The sequence below is a fragment of the Bidens hawaiensis genome, unplaced genomic scaffold (genome assembly GCF_021521415.1).
Source record: "Bidens hawaiensis isolate Kalapana, Puna unplaced genomic scaffold, B.hawaiensis_p1.1 tig00006359_1, whole genome shotgun sequence".
NCBI lineage: Eukaryota > Viridiplantae > Streptophyta > Magnoliopsida > Asterales > Asteraceae > Bidens > Bidens hawaiensis.
Genome location: NW_027491424.1, coordinates 807,466 through 824,428, shown reverse-complemented (window position 1 = coordinate 824,428; position 16,963 = coordinate 807,466). Strand labels below are relative to the sequence as shown.

General features: G+C 36.0%; 2 protein-coding genes across 2 annotated transcripts; one reads left to right on the top strand and one right to left on the bottom strand.

Moving 5' to 3' along the window:
- The first annotated feature begins 4,692 nt into the window (after positions 1 to 4,692).
- On the top strand, positions 4,693 to 6,435 carry LOC143632042 (uncharacterized). The gene is made up of 4 exons (XM_077100638.1): positions 4,693 to 5,031; positions 5,109 to 5,223; positions 5,304 to 5,364; positions 6,144 to 6,435. Exons 1-4 carry the CDS (start codon positions 4,878 to 4,880, stop codon positions 6,429 to 6,431), a joined length of 618 nt encoding a protein of 205 aa, XP_076956753.1. The 5' UTR covers positions 4,693 to 4,877; the 3' UTR covers positions 6,432 to 6,435.
- LOC143632041 (uncharacterized) lies at positions 6,307 to 11,728 on the bottom strand. Its single transcript, XM_077100637.1, has 6 exons — positions 11,602 to 11,728; positions 10,742 to 11,150; positions 8,034 to 8,341; positions 7,464 to 7,517; positions 6,944 to 7,377; positions 6,307 to 6,845 (listed from the first exon to the last, which is right to left on the bottom strand). The coding sequence occupies exons 2-6, from the start codon at positions 11,059 to 11,061 to the stop codon at positions 6,597 to 6,599; spliced, it is 1,365 nt and encodes a 454-aa protein (XP_076956752.1). The 5' UTR covers positions 11,062 to 11,150; positions 11,602 to 11,728; the 3' UTR covers positions 6,307 to 6,596.
- Between the last annotated feature and the right edge of the window lie 5,235 nt (positions 11,729 to 16,963).

The following is a 16,963-nucleotide window of genomic DNA, read 5'->3' as shown; positions in this document are numbered from 1 at the left end:
AAAAAAAATGAAAAAGTAAAGTAAAAGCGTTTTATCAAACATATCTGTTGATGGGACGTTGAATTCGCACTTTATGATGGGACTGTCAAAGCAAACAAAAAGTTGAGTTAAAAACATTCTACCACCCGGCCAGTTTTGGTGTGTTAGCAAATAAAAATTAGACCTATAAATAAAACATAGAAAAGAATAACTAAGTCGACTAATTATGACCAAAACGTTAACGGGGAAAATAGACGTAAATATGTTGAATCATGCACGCATATTGCAGCGTTTTAACTCACAAAATTTGGACCGAAATATTAAAGAAAAGTTTATAAAAGATGAAAGTATTGGACAAAAATTAAAAGTGTGCAGGGGTTGAAAATGAAAAACAATTCTAACAAGATTGTAAAAGATGAAAAATACATAAATTAAAAGATATGAAAAATATAGAGTTCAAAGTAACAAAACGATTAAAGAAAAAAAAAACTCTTATACACAATGTATAAACTTGTATGCACGCTAGTGGTAGGTGGCTTAGGTTCTTCAATGGATACTCAAGTTCGATCCTTATTTGTGGCATTTTGGGTGGATATTGACAAGAAAACAATTTGAACTAGTCCTTGCAAGGTTGCCAGTTCGAATTCCGAGCTCACATGGGTTTTAGTCCCACCGTGTGTTATGCTAGAGAGTTTTGCTCTTGTGGTGATACAACGACTGACAAGTGGTAGCCGGCGGTATGGTTTTCTGGAGAAATGTCTAAGCCAAACTCTAAAACCAACATGAACTCGATTAAGACAACATAGTCTGGTTAGAGTGGAACAACGAAACTCTCCTAATCTAACATACAAAAAAGTTACCGTCATATAAAAAAGTTTTGACAATAGTCAAGATTTAATTAATAAAATGTTTTATGGATGTTTAAGATGACTATTGACTAACATTTTTTTATTATTATAACCATTTCACACGGACATGTACGGTGTACCACATGTCGTATTCAAACTTGGATAATGTTCCTTTGGTATTTTATTATTATCAAATGTGAATTGAAGGTCCATTGGTTATTGTACTTTAAAGCAATTTCCTTATTAATTAATCAAAAGTTTTACATGGTTTGTGGTAGGGGTGTTCACGGTCCGGTTTAACCGGTTTTTAGATTAAATCGCAAACCAAACCGTTAGTACGGTTTTTTATTATTAAAAACCGAAACCGAACCGTTAAAATCTAAAATCAAACCAAACCGAACCGTTACTGACGGTTTGGTTCGGTTTGGTTTCACGGTTTAGACTTATATATAAAAAAGTAAACCAAGTACCTATCCAAAAAAGAACATGAGCTAACAGAAAAAACAGTTTACAATAATTCTTGTAACTTAACAGTTTGACAGGAAAATAAAATGCTTAAGCCTCAAAAAAAACATAACCAACACAAACCAATTTCAAATATATTCAAAACCCATTCAGTTCAGTAAATTTTAATGGATTTCACCAATTAACCTTGGAGGGTTATTGGGTTCATATAAATGGGATAGTCACTTAACCATTTTACTTAAAGATAAATTAGTCTTAATCAATTTTATTTAAGTGTTATATACAATACTAGTAAAATCTATTTTAAAAACAAATAACTGAATCCATCGGTCCGGTCCGGTTTTATACGGCCGGTTTTTGGTGTAAACCATAAACCAAACCGTTTACTACGGTTTGAAAATTTTGAAACCGACCGACCGGAAGCTAAGAAAAAAACCCGATCATGAAACTAAACCGATGACCGGTTTGGGCGGTTTCACAGTTTTAAACCAAACCGTGAACACCCCTAGTTTGTGGTGATACAATGAAGGCATGAATCTACGTATTTAGAACTCCACATCAATAATGCACTTTGTTGGTACAAGCCCATTGAATTAGGGAAAATTCTGTACATAGAGAAAGATTTTGAAAATAGTTCAAAAAGTTTTGGATTCCTAAAATAGTCCTCCAAAATCCATTTCCTACGTGAGATTGGGATTCGTGACATGAGTTTTGGTTGTCCTATCACACACTGACACGTGTCATTTCACAGATAAAGTTTCATAGAAATTTGACTTGGCCGATAGTTTTTAAGTCAAAATAGTTTTCTGAAAAACCATTGTTTTGGAATGAAATTTGTCCGTCACGTGAGGTTTCAAAGTCATCGTTATCCGCGTTTTTTTTGAAATTCATCTCCTCGGACGCATTCCAAATGAATTTCGTCTACTACGTGAAATTTCAAAAAAGATGGAAAAAAACGATACTTTTTCAGTGAACTTAGTTTTGTTAGATGATTTTCCAAAAAATTTAAAAAAACGATAATTTTCCAACGAATTTAATCTCCTTAGATGATTTTTATAAAAATTTTAAAAATATGGCAAGTGTTAAGAATGTGGTGGGTGGTGGTGGATGATGGCGGTGCGTGGTGGTGGTGGATGATGGCGGTGGGCAGTGGTAGTGGTGGTGGTGGGCGGTGGGCGGTGGTGGTGATGGTGGTGGATGATGGCGGTGGTGGTTGATGATGGCGGTGGGCGGATAAATTTACTTTTTCTAATATATATTCTTTTTATGCAAAAACAGATAAGTTTTATCAAAAAACCATCGAATTAAAATACTTTGTAACAAAATCTATCTTTTTTGACAACACGTATTTTTATGCAAAAATAGACGAAATTCATTTGAAATGCGTACGAGGAGATGCATTTCAAAAAAACGCGAAAATCATCTTTTTCGAAACCTCACGTGACGGACAGCTTTCATTCCAAACCTATGGTTTTTCAGAAAACCATTTTGACTTGAAAACTATTGGTCAAGTCAAATTTCTATAAAGCTTTATCTGTGAAATGACACGTGTCAGTGTGTGATAGGACAACCAAAACTCACGTGGGAGATAGATTTGGGAGAACTATTTTGAGAATCCAAAACTTTTTGAACTATTTTCAAAAACTCTCTCTTAAAAAAGACTATGTACAGAATTTTCCCATTGAATTATTGAGTTACCATATATCTGAAGTAACCAAAAATCATCTTTAGATTCTTGCAAGACAGTCTAGTAATTTGGTATATAAAAAATAGATTTTCAGATACATGATTTTTCTTAGGGGTGGCAAATATGCATGACCCATGTTTTTTGTGATCTATACAACAATGGAACACGTCACAAAACGTAAGTCTTGTCATCATATCAGCTGGTGAAAGGTGGTTTCTTATTTTAGTAAAATGACCGATCAATGACAATTTGTTTCTTCGGCAAATACAAAGTTACAAACTATGTCAACAATTAGTAAGAGTATATGTGGTTGCTGATATCTAATCTAGTGGAAAGATTACACAATCACCATTTTTATGTTGCCATTAAAGTTTGATAGGTTGAGAAGGAAATGGGGTTATTGTTGAAAATGTACGACTACTGATTGTGTTGTGGAGCATGGTCAGTTAATGAAAAGTGTCATCACGTCACTGCCACCTAGGCGGTGGAGTATTAACTGACAAACTCATAAATAATGTGTAGTGGGGGACTTTAATTAACCAAGTTTATAATCATTTTGGTTTCTATATATACATTGGTTTATCTTTGATTGTTGTCCCACCACATTGAGCCCCTTTGCTCGTTTCTTCGGTAACACTCCAAGAGGTTAAAGATGGGTTTGGCGCTTGCTAAAAGGGGTTAAAATGGTTTTATTGCAAACAATTGTCTAGAAAAAGTTTGATAATGGGTGATATATATGGGCTTATTTGACTGAGCATTGAATATTTTCTATTCGATTGTAATCTAGTAAAGTGCTATTTTATTAGAGAATATTCTAGAATATATTATTAGAGTTTTAGTATTATAGTGTTATCATAATTAGAAGATTGTATTTGAATATGTTCCTTGTATTTCTCTCATTGTACTCTTCTATATATAGTTGATCAATAATACATTACACCTTACGAGGTTTTCATTATTCTACATATTTAGGGAAAATCAAGAATATATGTATTCATTTTGGTTGTGAATAGCAATAACCAATTGAAGTAAACTAATCAATCAGCATATGTTACCTAGAGAAAATAGTACATAACACTCCTCTCTTGCCATGAAATGGTTGGTATGCATAGAAGATATGGTCATTGTATATATAGGTCATGTTACACACCTTTCAATTGGGCACGGATCGAACCTTCATAATGATTCATTGGTAACCACCGTGAGATAGACCAACACAATCCATATCATGAACTCGTGATGAGTGTGTTCATCTTTCAGGATTTGAATATAACCTTAAAAAAAAGAATTACCAAAATATCTAAAATTAAATATCTCTAAGTTCATGAGACCCAACCAATTACCCCTAATTAAATTTTGGGTGATTCGTTTCCATTGGTCACACTTTCGGTTTGACCGAGGGCAGTTTCTACATATGAATAACAAGCTAACTTATCTAATTAACCCGATATAAAACCAAATGAACAACTGATACGGTTTACTCGAGACAACCTAAAATCCACCAAGAATACAAAGAAAAAAACACCAAATAATTTTGTGATTAAATCAAAGAACGTTTAACAATATTTAAAGGAAAATAGAAGGATATATATAAAACTAAAGAAACAATTAAAATTCAAATTCGAACTAACAAGATAAATGAAACTAGATTATTGTTAACCGAAGATTCCATCCGTCTTTTAATCTTCAAAATCTTGGAATCGGACGGGCTTACAGGTCTCACTTTTAAATCAAGCCTTTGCGGTATTTGGATCGCATCAATAACCTTATTCGGTTCAGGTGATCATACTTAAACCAAAACAAGTTAGTTTTTTTTCCTTACATTTTCCAAACCACATGTAAGAAACCAAGATCTTGATTTACTTTTGACTCATGCCTAGACTAAGCCAAAAGCAACCATGCATGGTCCATGTTGGTTTGATACCTTGCTTGCATTAAGCTTTCTAAACCTACCAAAGCTATTCCAAAATCTTTTCCATATAACATTTGCTCTCATTTCACATATTCTTCACAATCTTACAATGGGTTTGCTTATGAGCTTCATGGGCAAAGGTAAATCTTGTTTTTTTTCCCTTATATATTTTTCTTGAATTCATGAAAGTTATAAGATATTATTCATGTTTTTGCAGGTTTGCCAACTACCCAAATGTTAAGTCTGGTGATGGGCACATTATACAGTAAATTTATGGAGAAAGAGATCAAATGTTTTGATGAGTTTCATGTTGCTATCCTAGACATGTTCAAGTAAGATTTTTGTACATTCTATTTCCTCCAATCATGTCTTTACACGTGTTGGCGTCAACTCAAATAAACTTTGAACGCAGCACTATAAATGCTGCATTGCCTGGAAAACACTATGATGTTCCACCACCAAATAAAGTTCAGGTTACACACTTCTCTACATTTCCTTCTAATTATAACTAATCCCGTAATTATAACTTTTCTTCGATCTGTTTTGATGATTATAAGCATGTTTTTAAATACCTGAATTAGTAACTATAGCATAAAGAGCATCAACGAATACCTAAAAAAATAAAGCAAATTAAAAACCTAGCTTAAAATAAATTGGATCAAATAGATAAAAAAATTAAAAAAATTGGTTAAATAATAGCCGATAGGTGTTTCATGTTAAACCGACCCAACTGCTCGTGAGCTACTAAAGAACAGCTCGTTAAAAGTAAAAGCTCAAATCGAGCCAAACTTAATTGAACTTAGAGTCTAAAAACAAACCTCTTAATTAAAAAAGCCCAAGCCCGAGCTTCATTTATTGTGCTCAAGTAGGCTCTCGAGCCTAAACAAACCTATTTATTTATAGTTTTTTATTTAGTATATTAAATATCTATTTTTACAATAATAATAATAATAATTATATATAAAAAATGATAAAAATAACTAAATAATATATATAATATTATATTATATTATATAAAAATGTAACTATAGATTCATAAAACTAATACATAAATAATAAACAAGCTGAGCTCAAACTCAAGCTCTTGTAAGTTGAACAAGCTCGAGCTCAGCTCATTTTGACAGAATAAGCAACTCGTAATGAGACAACTCAACCAAATATACCCATTTTGACCAATTATGGGTCCAACAGACCTATTTGGCACCTCTTAGCTGGTTCTACCAGTAACCTAATGGGCTCATATGTAATACAGGAAATCTTTGTGAAATGGGAAGAAGCTAAAGAGTCAGAAAAGAAGAAACTGTTTGTCGACTTCATGAAAGCAAGCGTAAGCATGAGCAAATTCGACGACTCGGCTCTGATGACCGGATTAGTGACCCCACCAGCAGCCATGGCTGCAAAACGAGCAAGCGAAACCTTACCACAGTTAAAGATGATAAAAGTCATCCCTGACGTCATCTTCGTCCCGTCTGCAACTGTTATGGCTTTGATATCCGCTAAGCTCTCCAAGAAGATGTTCTTAGGAAGTGTAGCATCATAATTGTAAAACCAAGAGTTTAAAACCATAAAACATCATAAACAATTTAAATTCCTCTTGCATTCACATAATCAACAAAGATAACTAATCAAGCCATTTCAAATTGTAAAACCATGATATCAACTTTTTATTCACAAAAGCAGTGAATGTACAAGAAGATTCCAAAACCTAACCGGAGGTCTTTCGGGTCCATAGGCTTGAACCACTTTTGCGCCTGGTCCTAGCCGCTCTCTTTCTTGTGTTCATCGGGTTGGTTAACTTAGAAACCGACTTTATTTTTGTAGACGGTTGGTCATTTTGGCTAGAATCTTCAGAACCGGGAGCTGGAAGATTCTCTACAGGGTGAATCTTTACAGCCCCGGACTCTGTTTGTGGCTTTTTTGCTCTTCGGTTGTATATCAGAATTCCATCCGTACCCTTAAATAATAAAAAAAAAAGCGAGTTAAATTATTTACCGCCCAGGGGCAAAACAGTAAAATGTAAATGAGCAAAATATGTAAACAGTAGACACTCACTCGTTTTCTTGAAGATTCAAGAGGCTGTTCTATGGGTTTATTTGCATCTTGAAGATGACTTGGACTCTGGTCAACAGCTGCATTTTCATCTTTGACCAAATCATCGGATTTGACCAGGTCATCACTTGTGTTCAACTGAATTAGCTGAGATGACAAGGAAGCAACTACAGATGGTCCTTCCATGCTTATTGGGTATTCCGGTTCCTTAACGGGATTATTAGACTCGTGCAAGATTATGTCCTCACTCGATAATATCCGTTCAGAATTTTCAGTCATTAACTTGTCGAGTTTATTCTTCATTTCAGAAACTTGAGTCTGTGAAACTTCAATCTTCCAAAGTATTTGCTCTAATGAATAATCATCTCTGAATTCTAGAGATAATAATTCATCTGGAACTCTCAATTCATTAACCGTGTTTTTTGGAGAAGATGGACCTGCCAACAAAATATCCCACAAAAACCGTAAATATAGCACAAAAACTACAATAATATTTGGAATAACGAGAAGAATTCTTAGTTACCGGGAGTAGTTTGATCATCATCCATTATAGGACTATCGGGGGACCTGCAAGCAGCTGTACATGCAACATGTTAATTATTTATAAAAAAATTATATAAACAAAAAATGAGCCATTTAAACCTAAACCAGTTACCCATCAATATGCCTATAAACGAACCGCATGTTCAGCATTCAGCAAAGCAGTTCGTGAGCCGTTCAACGGGAAGTCGTTTATGTTGAACAAACATTAACAATTTTTTTGTTTATTTAGTTAAACGAACGAACATAAAACGTACTGTCCCGTTCATTCATTAGCATCCGTTAGTTTACATTTGTTTTAAGTTCATTCATTAATATACTCATTAAATATTTTTGACCCATTAAAACTTAGTATAGTTTTTAATAACTTTTTTGGCCCAACAAATTGTTCTTGGCCCAACAAACGGCCATTATTCTTCGATCATTTGCTCCATTATAGTATTACAATTAAACAAACGAATACGAGTACGATTTGTTTGTGTTTTGTTCAGTTCATTTACAAGCCTACCTCTAACACAAAGTAACTGAAAGAATAATTAATAAGGGTATATACCAAAATAGGAGAATAAGTTATGCTGTGTCATGTACACTTCCGGGTCCAACTCATCATGTCGTTTCCTTATTTTTCTCTTCATAGGTTTCTCTCTTTGAGAATCATGAAAAAAAGGCATTGACTTTGCACAGCCGCCTTCTACTTCCACATTTTTGTATTTCAACCGTTTTGTTTGATTATGTTTCTCGATCTCTTTGTCATACATGTGGGCGATAGACTGAAATTTCTTAAACTGCAATTCGGCCCATTTACAACGCCACATTATCGGTTGTACAAATTTCCTCCAATGAGATGTCACCCTCTTCTTCCTGAAAATGCATCATCCCGTGTTAAAAAGGATAGCACAAACTACATTCTATAAATGCAGTTGGTATTAATTGATTTGCAAATGAAACACCTTATAGACTAAAATAAACAAAACTCTTCATAGCTAGTGGCTTCATGCTCTCGTTAAACATAGCTTTCCGCTCATGTTGCTTGTTTTCTCAATTAATATTTTTTGGCATGATAATTCTAAGCTACTGTGCAGCCAAAAAGAAAATCAGCATGTTACATACTAATTTGTAAATATTTGTCTCAAATGGTCTTAAATCTTGAAACTAAATCATCGTTCAAGATTAACAAGTTCACAAATACTCATGCTATTTGTTCATGAGCTGACCGAGTTCGATTCGCTAAAAGCTCGAATCGAGCAGAGCTTAAACAAGCTCGGGCCCGATTCTAAGAAATGGCTTCTTTAATAAACAAGCCCGAGCTTCACTTATCGAGCTAGAGCTGGTTCGTGGGCCTAAACAAGCCTATTATCTGTATTACTTATATTTGATTGATTTGATTTGATTGCTTGATTGATATATTTAATACACTATATTCATATATTTTTATATACTAATTATCATTATATATTAAATTATGATAAAATTAACTAAATATATATTATGTTATATAAAAATATTACAATCAAACTAACTATATATAAAAATTAAAAAAAATGCATATAAACTAATTAATAAATAGTAAACGAGCTCGAGCTTGAAAAACTATTAACAAGCCAAGATTTAGAAATAGAGCTTGAAAAAAGCTGAGCTCGATTCATTTACACCCTTTGTTTAAAATATGTCATCCTAGTTTATATAGAGTAAACATCCCCTGGAAGGAATGAGAAAAAAAGGTAACAGAAACCTAAAACTTGGTGAAAAAACAACAAATTTACTAATGTTTAGTTACCAACAGGTCAAATAGTGTATTATTTATATGCATAACTGCATTGAGACCGCCTAAATATCACTGAAGAGCTAACCCTAGAATAAGGAAAGCCCAAACCATAAGACCAGAAGATAATAAATGAGCCCAAGAAAGGACCAAATCAGTTCAAAGAGATAACTAGAAAGTCAGATAGCTATCAGTTAATACACTTAATGTGCCAACTACCCATCGCAACGTCTAAATCAATAATCTCTCATTTGCGGCGGAAGCATTAAATGCCCTAACCCATGCGCATTTAATTAATTGATGATCTTAACGCCATGCGTCGAATTGAATCAACATCCCGTAAAAGGTTTATCCTGGAGATAAAGGCACGAGGATTGTAAATTTGTAACCAAGAAGATATTCTGTCAATTGTAAAGTAGATTTATGTTTTCTATATATAATCGCATTTATGTAACTTAAACGCTCATTCAATGAAAACCAACGAACATTCAATACTTTTAACATTTACTCCTAATCAGTCTTCATCTTTATTCTCGCTCAAAGTCATTCTCTTAAAAAGTCTCCTGCTCCATCCCGTTTGGTGTGGTCCAAAGATACCCTAATTCCATCCTTTAGGTTTTTGGGTCTCAACAATCACTTTATTCAAAAATTAAGTACTATTAAAAATAAATAACTTTGGTAATCATATTTGACACAATGACTATAAAATATTCATCTTTTAAAAAATGAATGATCGATTTACTAGAATAAACCCAATCTGGCCAACAGAAAAAAATGTTTTGACCCGGAAGCCAACGCTTCTATAGATATGAGCTGAAGATAGCCCACCATCTCTATGCAAGAGACGGTTTGCCACTATAACAATACATGGCCATTTCTTCATGATAACTACAAAGATAGACCGATACTTCATTAGAAAGATAAATTGTGGAGTTGGAAGAATATAGGTTTAAAAAGAGCAAGAGTAAATCACAAGAATCGTCCTAGTGGCGTATGAGATATTATGGATTTAATTCCTATTCAGAAATTAGACTTATCGTCGAAGGTAATAGGGCGGCCTTTAAGCCCTATTACAAGCTTACACGTGACGCGCATTTTCATCATTTCACACCATCCACTGCCCAAAATCTATATCAAATTTGAATGGTGATATCAAATAAAATAACAAAACTGAAATAAAAAAAGAAAAAAAGAAAAATAAAAAAACTAAAATCTTTAACAAGTTTAAGACAGAGATCTGAAATCAAACAAATCACATGATTGCGCTTAGCAGATGTCTTAATAACTTAGACGTCACAGGAACCAAATCATAACCAAAATTCAATAGTAGGGACCAAATCCACAATTTCCTACACATACAAGTATTTTAGTACTCCAAAATTATAACCAATTTTGGAAGTCACCATGTATCTCGTATAGCAGAAACTATATTATGCAAAATCATGCAAAGCGTGATTATTCATATCTTAACTTAAATAAAGATATTAATGAGATATTACCTCACGGATAGCAAATCCCCACGAAAATCCGACATAACTTCATTGTCACTTTCCAACTCACAATCTCCAAAATCAGAAAGCACGTTACTAAAAGAGCTCGAAGACGCTGTAGCATCACCAGATTGAGGTTGGCCCGATGCACCCTCCTCATCATTTTTATTCTTTGATACGTCAACCTCGTGCTCATTTAACAAAACATTCTTACTGTCACTTTTCATGTTTTTATCTTTTGCCTTTGAAACAAAACCTGTATGCTGTTTACTAGTTGAGGCTCCCTGTGTAGTTCCCTTTCTTTCCTTAAGGTCCAAAACAGGACCCATGTTATAATATTACACAACTGAGATCATACTTATGTTATGACTTATGAACGTATTCGTATTCCAAACAACAAATAAATAAAATTATTCACCTGCATTTAAAAACACATCATGAAATGTAAAACTCTAAATTAATGGATCAAAATCTCAAATTTTGTATGCACAATCAAGCATGTTAATTTCATGTTGTAAACTACTTAAAATCTCAAAAAGAATGAACATTTAGCCCTAAAACAATAAAGGGTATATTCTTAATTCACTAAAACATAATAATTTAAACTAAAAAATAAAAATTTGCACCAAGTGAAAGTGTTACACATCATAAGCCCTAATTACAAAATTAGGGCTTCAATTAAACACAAGGGTATCCAAGATTAGGGCTTTTACATCTAAACAACACTTAATTACATAATTCACCTGTAGAGAATAACAATTATCGAATTAATTTGATCAATTAATCAAAACTAGGGTTTTTTTACATGTAATCTTGATTTTTAAAATTGGGTGTAAAGAAATGAGAGAATGGTTTGTGGGTATGCTTACTTGGTCACCGGCGAGTATTATGCGGTGGCGATTGAGAATTTGTGGGAACGAATTCGGTCAAGAAAATCATTGACTAGAGAATTTGAAGGAGAGAGATGAGGAAGAAATATTTATCTTCTTTTTTTCTTTTTTACCGTTTTTTAATTATATTAATGTTATTACTTCTTGTCGTCTGAAATGTCAAAAGAAAATTGAATGGATTTATAACGTTTCCTAATTTAAAAGATTTTCTTGATTGTCTTATTAATGATCATTAAATAAATGCTTCTAATTTGAGATGAAATTAAATGAAATTAAGATGTATTACTAAAATTAAATGAAAAAAAAAAGTAAAAGTATGTAATCATTGTTATTGACATCGTTTATCTACTATGGCTCGATTAAGATGTCTCCCACTTTAATCAATCAATTGTAGCTAAAAATTGCATGTACGTGAGCTAACTCTCGTAGTATCACATTTACTCCATGTACTCTTGATTAAGCGTATGTTTTGTTTATGAAAATCAATACGCACACAAACAAGACTCGTGTATTAATGTAATATATATTAGTATATTAGATGCTTTAAGAATCGCCAGACGAAGAGAAAACAAAAACAACCATAAAGGGTTTAGATCTACAACATTTGAAAAACATTGGTAACCAAAATGATTTCACTAAGGGTATCCATGCCAAGCAACTAAAGCTCAAGAAAGAGCTAGTCTTGAAACACGTTTTTGTTAAGATGTTGTAGAAAGCTCTAAGAACAATTATGGAAACCCATCTTATAATATGTTTGCAATGATGGGGAAGAATACACAAATGATCAAGAACATGCATCTAATACATGCACATTCTTGGATATCAATAGTTCTTAACCCTAAAAGTAGCCCCGGTTCAGGGTGTTAACAGTCGGTTCAGACCGGCTATTTCAGATGGAGCATCCCTGTTGGTTCTACAGGTACGAGTGCCAGGACAACAAACTTTTAATTTCCGGCCACCATACATTAACATCGTACCGCATTTTCACGGGATGGCTTCTGAGGACCAGTATTCTCATTTGTCCGATTTTTCGGCTATTTGTGGGTCGATTGGTGAAGGTACATATGTCAGGATGAGGTTCAGTTGCTGTTGTTCTAGTTTTCCCGAAAAGATAAAGCAAAACACTGGTTAACTCGCTACCGTTGCACAGCATTGGGAACTGAGCCGAAATGCAGCAGGTGTTCTTAAACGAGTACTATATGCTGTCAAAGACGAGCGAGGCCCGAATGGAAATTCGCCACTTTTCACAGTTATCGGGCGAATTATTTCACGAAGCGTTCACCAGGTTTAAGGAGATTATCAGAAAATGCCCACACCACCAGATTGAATTATAGGAATTGGTGTAATGCCTTGTAGACAGGTTGCCATACGAGGAGCGAAAGCATCTGAAGGCCTCGTGTAATGGTCAGCTACTGAACCAACCTCAGGAGGATGATTGGGATTTTTTGGAGTTCATGTGTGAAGATTCTAAAGCATAGACAACAGCTAAAAGACGAAGACATGTACTTCTTCCAGGTCAGTAAAGTCAGTCACGAGTGAGTCTGAAAGAATTGCTGAGTTAGAACGTGAACTGGATGGGTACAGAAAGGGTAAGAAGAAAGAAGTCGGGAAATTTGGAGTGAAATTCCCGATTTGTGAAGATTGTGGTGAACTCGGGCATAAGGCAGAAAATTGCCCGGAGTTTTATGAAGAGGAGGATGAGCCCGAGGAGGTTAATTATGCTTATGGGGATTCCAAGGGTGGAAATTTATCGGGTAATCAGGACCAGCAGAGGGGGTCCTCGGGAAATGCAGATGAGTCGGTGCACTCAAAGCTGGATGCATTGCTGAAGATTGTGACTGATAATCAGGCTGAAACGAAGAAACAGTTCGAGTTACGGGATAAGTCAGTAGATGCAATGTCAAAGCAGATTGGTCAACTTGCAGCAGATATGGCAAAGTTGCAGAAGAATGCGGGCCAACTCCCGAGTGACACCACAGTCAACCCGAACCACTACAGCTCGAGTTCGAAAAAGCACGTTAACCATGTAAGTATTTTCAAGAAGTGGTAAAAAGTATGATAACAAGGTTGGGGTTCCGCCACCATTGGTTGAGGGGGGTGGTGGAAGAGATTGATGAAAATCTCGTTAGCGATGAAGAGCCGGAACCGATTAAATTAACTGAATCTAATAAAAGTGAAACTAATATTAACAAACCGGTTCCAAGAGATGACACCAACAACCCTAAGGACAAGGAGAAGGTGAAAACTGTCCCCTATCCCGATGCTTTGTTGGCGCCATCTAAGGCGAAGATGGCATCAAAAAGGGGCCCGTAACAGGAAGAAATGTGGGAAACGTTTAAACAAGTTTAAATTAATATACCCCTCTTAGATGCCATAAAAAAATCCCCGCCTATGCAAGGTATTTGAAAGAGTTGTGCACACAGAAAATGAGTCATAAGATTCCTAAACAGATTGATTTTAAGGATAATGCGAGTGCAATTCTTTCGGGTGCTCTTCCACCCAATCTACAAGATCTGGGAACGCCCATTATACCCATTCAAGTGGGTGATTTTAAAATGACTCGGGCACTTCTAGATCTTGGAGCTAGCATTAGTATTCTCCCGGGAAGTTTATACGATCAGCTGACTTCGGTCTGCTTCGGGCAGCCGCTACCACGGTTGTCCTAGCTGACCAGACACCGAAACTTCCTCGGGGGATACTTACTGACGTTATCGTCAAGATGGAAGATTTTTACTTTCCAGTTGACTTTTTGGTCCTCGATTATGTTTCGGGTGAAAGGACCAAACAGCCCACGGTTATCCTCGGTAGACCATTTTTGTCCACCGCAAATGCCAACATTAATTGCAGAAATGGTACTGTTGACATGGCATTCGGTAACCGTAAGTTGAGGATTAATGTTTTCACACATGGAAGTAATTCTCCGGTCGACGACGAGTGCTTCATGGCTGATGTCATTTACGAGTGCATCCCGCTATATGACTCTGTCGTCAGCACGGATGGCACAGCGGAGACGTGTTTTTTGTTTGACAGGTTACAGGTGGAAACATACAAGTTACTGGAAGAGGAGGGGAGACAGTTGGAGATTGCAGCTATGCGAGGAGGCCGTCCACCATGGTCAGTTTAAGTGGAAGCACTTCCCTAGAAGATTGATACCGGGTTGAAACCATCTATGCAAGAAGCAACAAAAGTCGAGCTAAAGGAGCTCCCAAAGCATTTGAAATATGTTTCCTTGGTAAGAATGAGACTTTGCATGTTATTATAGCTTCTAATTTATCTATTGAATAGGAAAATGCTTTGATGGCGGTGCTGGTTGCGAACAAGGAAGCAATTGGGTGGACAATAGCGGATCTGAAGGGAATCGGACCCCCTCATTTGTGATGCACAAGATTTTAACGGATCTGGATGTCAAACCCGCACATGACGCTCAGCAAAGGTTGAACCCGAAAATGCGGGAAATGGTGAAGAAAGAAGTGCTAAAGTGGTTGGATGCTGGTATTATATTTTCCATCTCAGACAGCACGTGGGTAAGCCCGACACAGACAGTACCGAAAAAAGCGAGCATTCAGGTCGTCAAGGACGACACAGGTAACGAGGTCGTCACCCTGCCGGTAACCGGGTGGCGCATTTGTATTGATTATCGGAAACTGAATGCGGCAACATCAAAAGATTACTTTCCGCTTCCTTTTATTGATCAAATTGTCGAAAATCTATCTGGTAAAAACTTTTATTGCTTTTTAGACGGGTATTCTGGGTATAACCAGATAGCTATTCATCTTGAGGATCAGGAGAAGACTACATTTACGTGTCCGTATGGCACATTCGCGTTTAGGCGAATGCCATTCGGGCTATGTAACGCCCCCACCACCTTTCAAAGGTGCATGATGAGTATTTTTCCGATATGGTGGGGGAGTCTTTAGAGATTTTTATGGATGATTTTTTGATTTTCGGCACATCTTTCGAGGCATGTTTGAATCAACTCGAAAGAGTATTGAAAAGATGTGTCGAAACGAACTTGGTTCTTAGTTGGGATAAGAGCCATTTTATGGTCCAAGAGAGGATTGTTTTGGGCTATGTTGTGTCAAATCGTGGGATAGAGGTGGACCGAGCTAAGGTTCAAGTTATTTCCACCTTACCTCATCCCACAAATGTTAAAGGCATTAGATCATTTTTGGGGCATGCCAGGTTTTATACACGGTTCATTAAGGGTTTTAGTGACATTACCAAACTTTTATGTAATTTATTGCTTAAGTATGCCCCGCTTGACTTTAATGATGAATGTGCTAAAGCCTTTGACATTTTGAAGTTGAAATTAGTTGAAGCCCCGATCTTGCAATCACTTGATTGGAATTTACCCTTTGAAATAATGTGTGATGCAAGTGACTATGCGGTTGGGGCTGTTTTGGGTCAACGGGTTGACAAGAAACCCGTTGCCACATACTACGCGAGTAAAACCCTCTCGGATGCTCAATTGAATTACACAACAACCGAGAAGGAGTTACTAGTAGTAGTGTATACTCTAGATAAATTCAGGTCTTATATTTGGGGAAGTAAAGTAATCATTTACTCTGACCACTCTGCAGTTAGGTACCTCATGGATAAAAAGGATGCAAAACTGCGGCTCATAAGATGGGTTTTGCTACTGCAAGATTTTTATCTAGAGATTCAGGACAAGAAAGGAAGTGAAAATGTTGTTGCAGATCACTTGTCCCGAATTATGGTGGAAGATGGAGATAAGGATGGGCCCATTAACAAGTCTTTCTCGGATGAACACATTTTGGCAGTCTCACAAAATCCCTGGTTTGCTCATATTGTTTAATATAAAGTTTCAGGTGACCTACCGGAGCATTGGCCAAAGAGAAAGAAAAAACATTTGATGTCACAAGCCAAACAGTACATTTGGGATGACCCGGACCTGTTCAAGATTGGTGTAGATCAGATGATCAGACGATGCATACCCGAGGAGGATGTCAGATCGGTGTTGGAACACGCACATTCATCTGCGTGTGGGGGTCACTTTAGTGGCCAAAAAACTTTTAGAAAAGTCCTTACGAGTGGCTTCTTTTGGCCATCATTGTTTAAGGATGCTCACGAGTTCGCAACACACTGTTTAAAGTGTCAACAACTCGGGAGCATTTCTAAAAGGGATGAGATGCCCTTGAACCCGATCCTAGTAGTTGACATTTTTTATGTTTGGGGGGTCGATTTCATGGGCCCATTCCTGAATTCACACGGTAATTTATACATCCTAGTGGCCGTTGACTATGTGTCTAAATGGGCTGAGGCGATAGCCACTAGGACGAATGATCACACGGTCGTTTGCAACTTTGTGCAAAGTAACATA

Excerpts from the sequence above, each read along its gene's own strand:
- LOC143632042 (XM_077100638.1), top strand. The coding sequence starts at position 4,878 with ATGCATGGTCCATGTTGGTTTGATACCTTGCTTGCATTAAGCTTTCTA. Across the intron at positions 5,032-5,108 it reads TATGAGCTTCATGGGCAAAG|GTTTGCCAACTACCCAAATG; the intron begins GTAAATCTTGTT and ends ATGTTTTTGCAG. Across the intron at positions 5,365-6,143 it reads CACCACCAAATAAAGTTCAG|GAAATCTTTGTGAAATGGGA; the intron begins GTTACACACTTC and ends TATGTAATACAG.
- LOC143632041 (XM_077100637.1), bottom strand. The coding sequence starts at position 11,061 with ATGGGTCCTGTTTTGGACCTTAAGGAAAGAAAGGGAACTACACAGGGA. Across the intron at positions 8,342-10,741 it reads GGGGATTTGCTATCCGTGAG|GAAGAAGAGGGTGACATCTC; the intron begins GTAATATCTCAT and ends ATGCATTTTCAG. Across the intron at positions 7,378-7,463 it reads TGATGATCAAACTACTCCCG|GTCCATCTTCTCCAAAAAAC; the intron begins GTAACTAAGAAT and ends TTTTGTTGGCAG.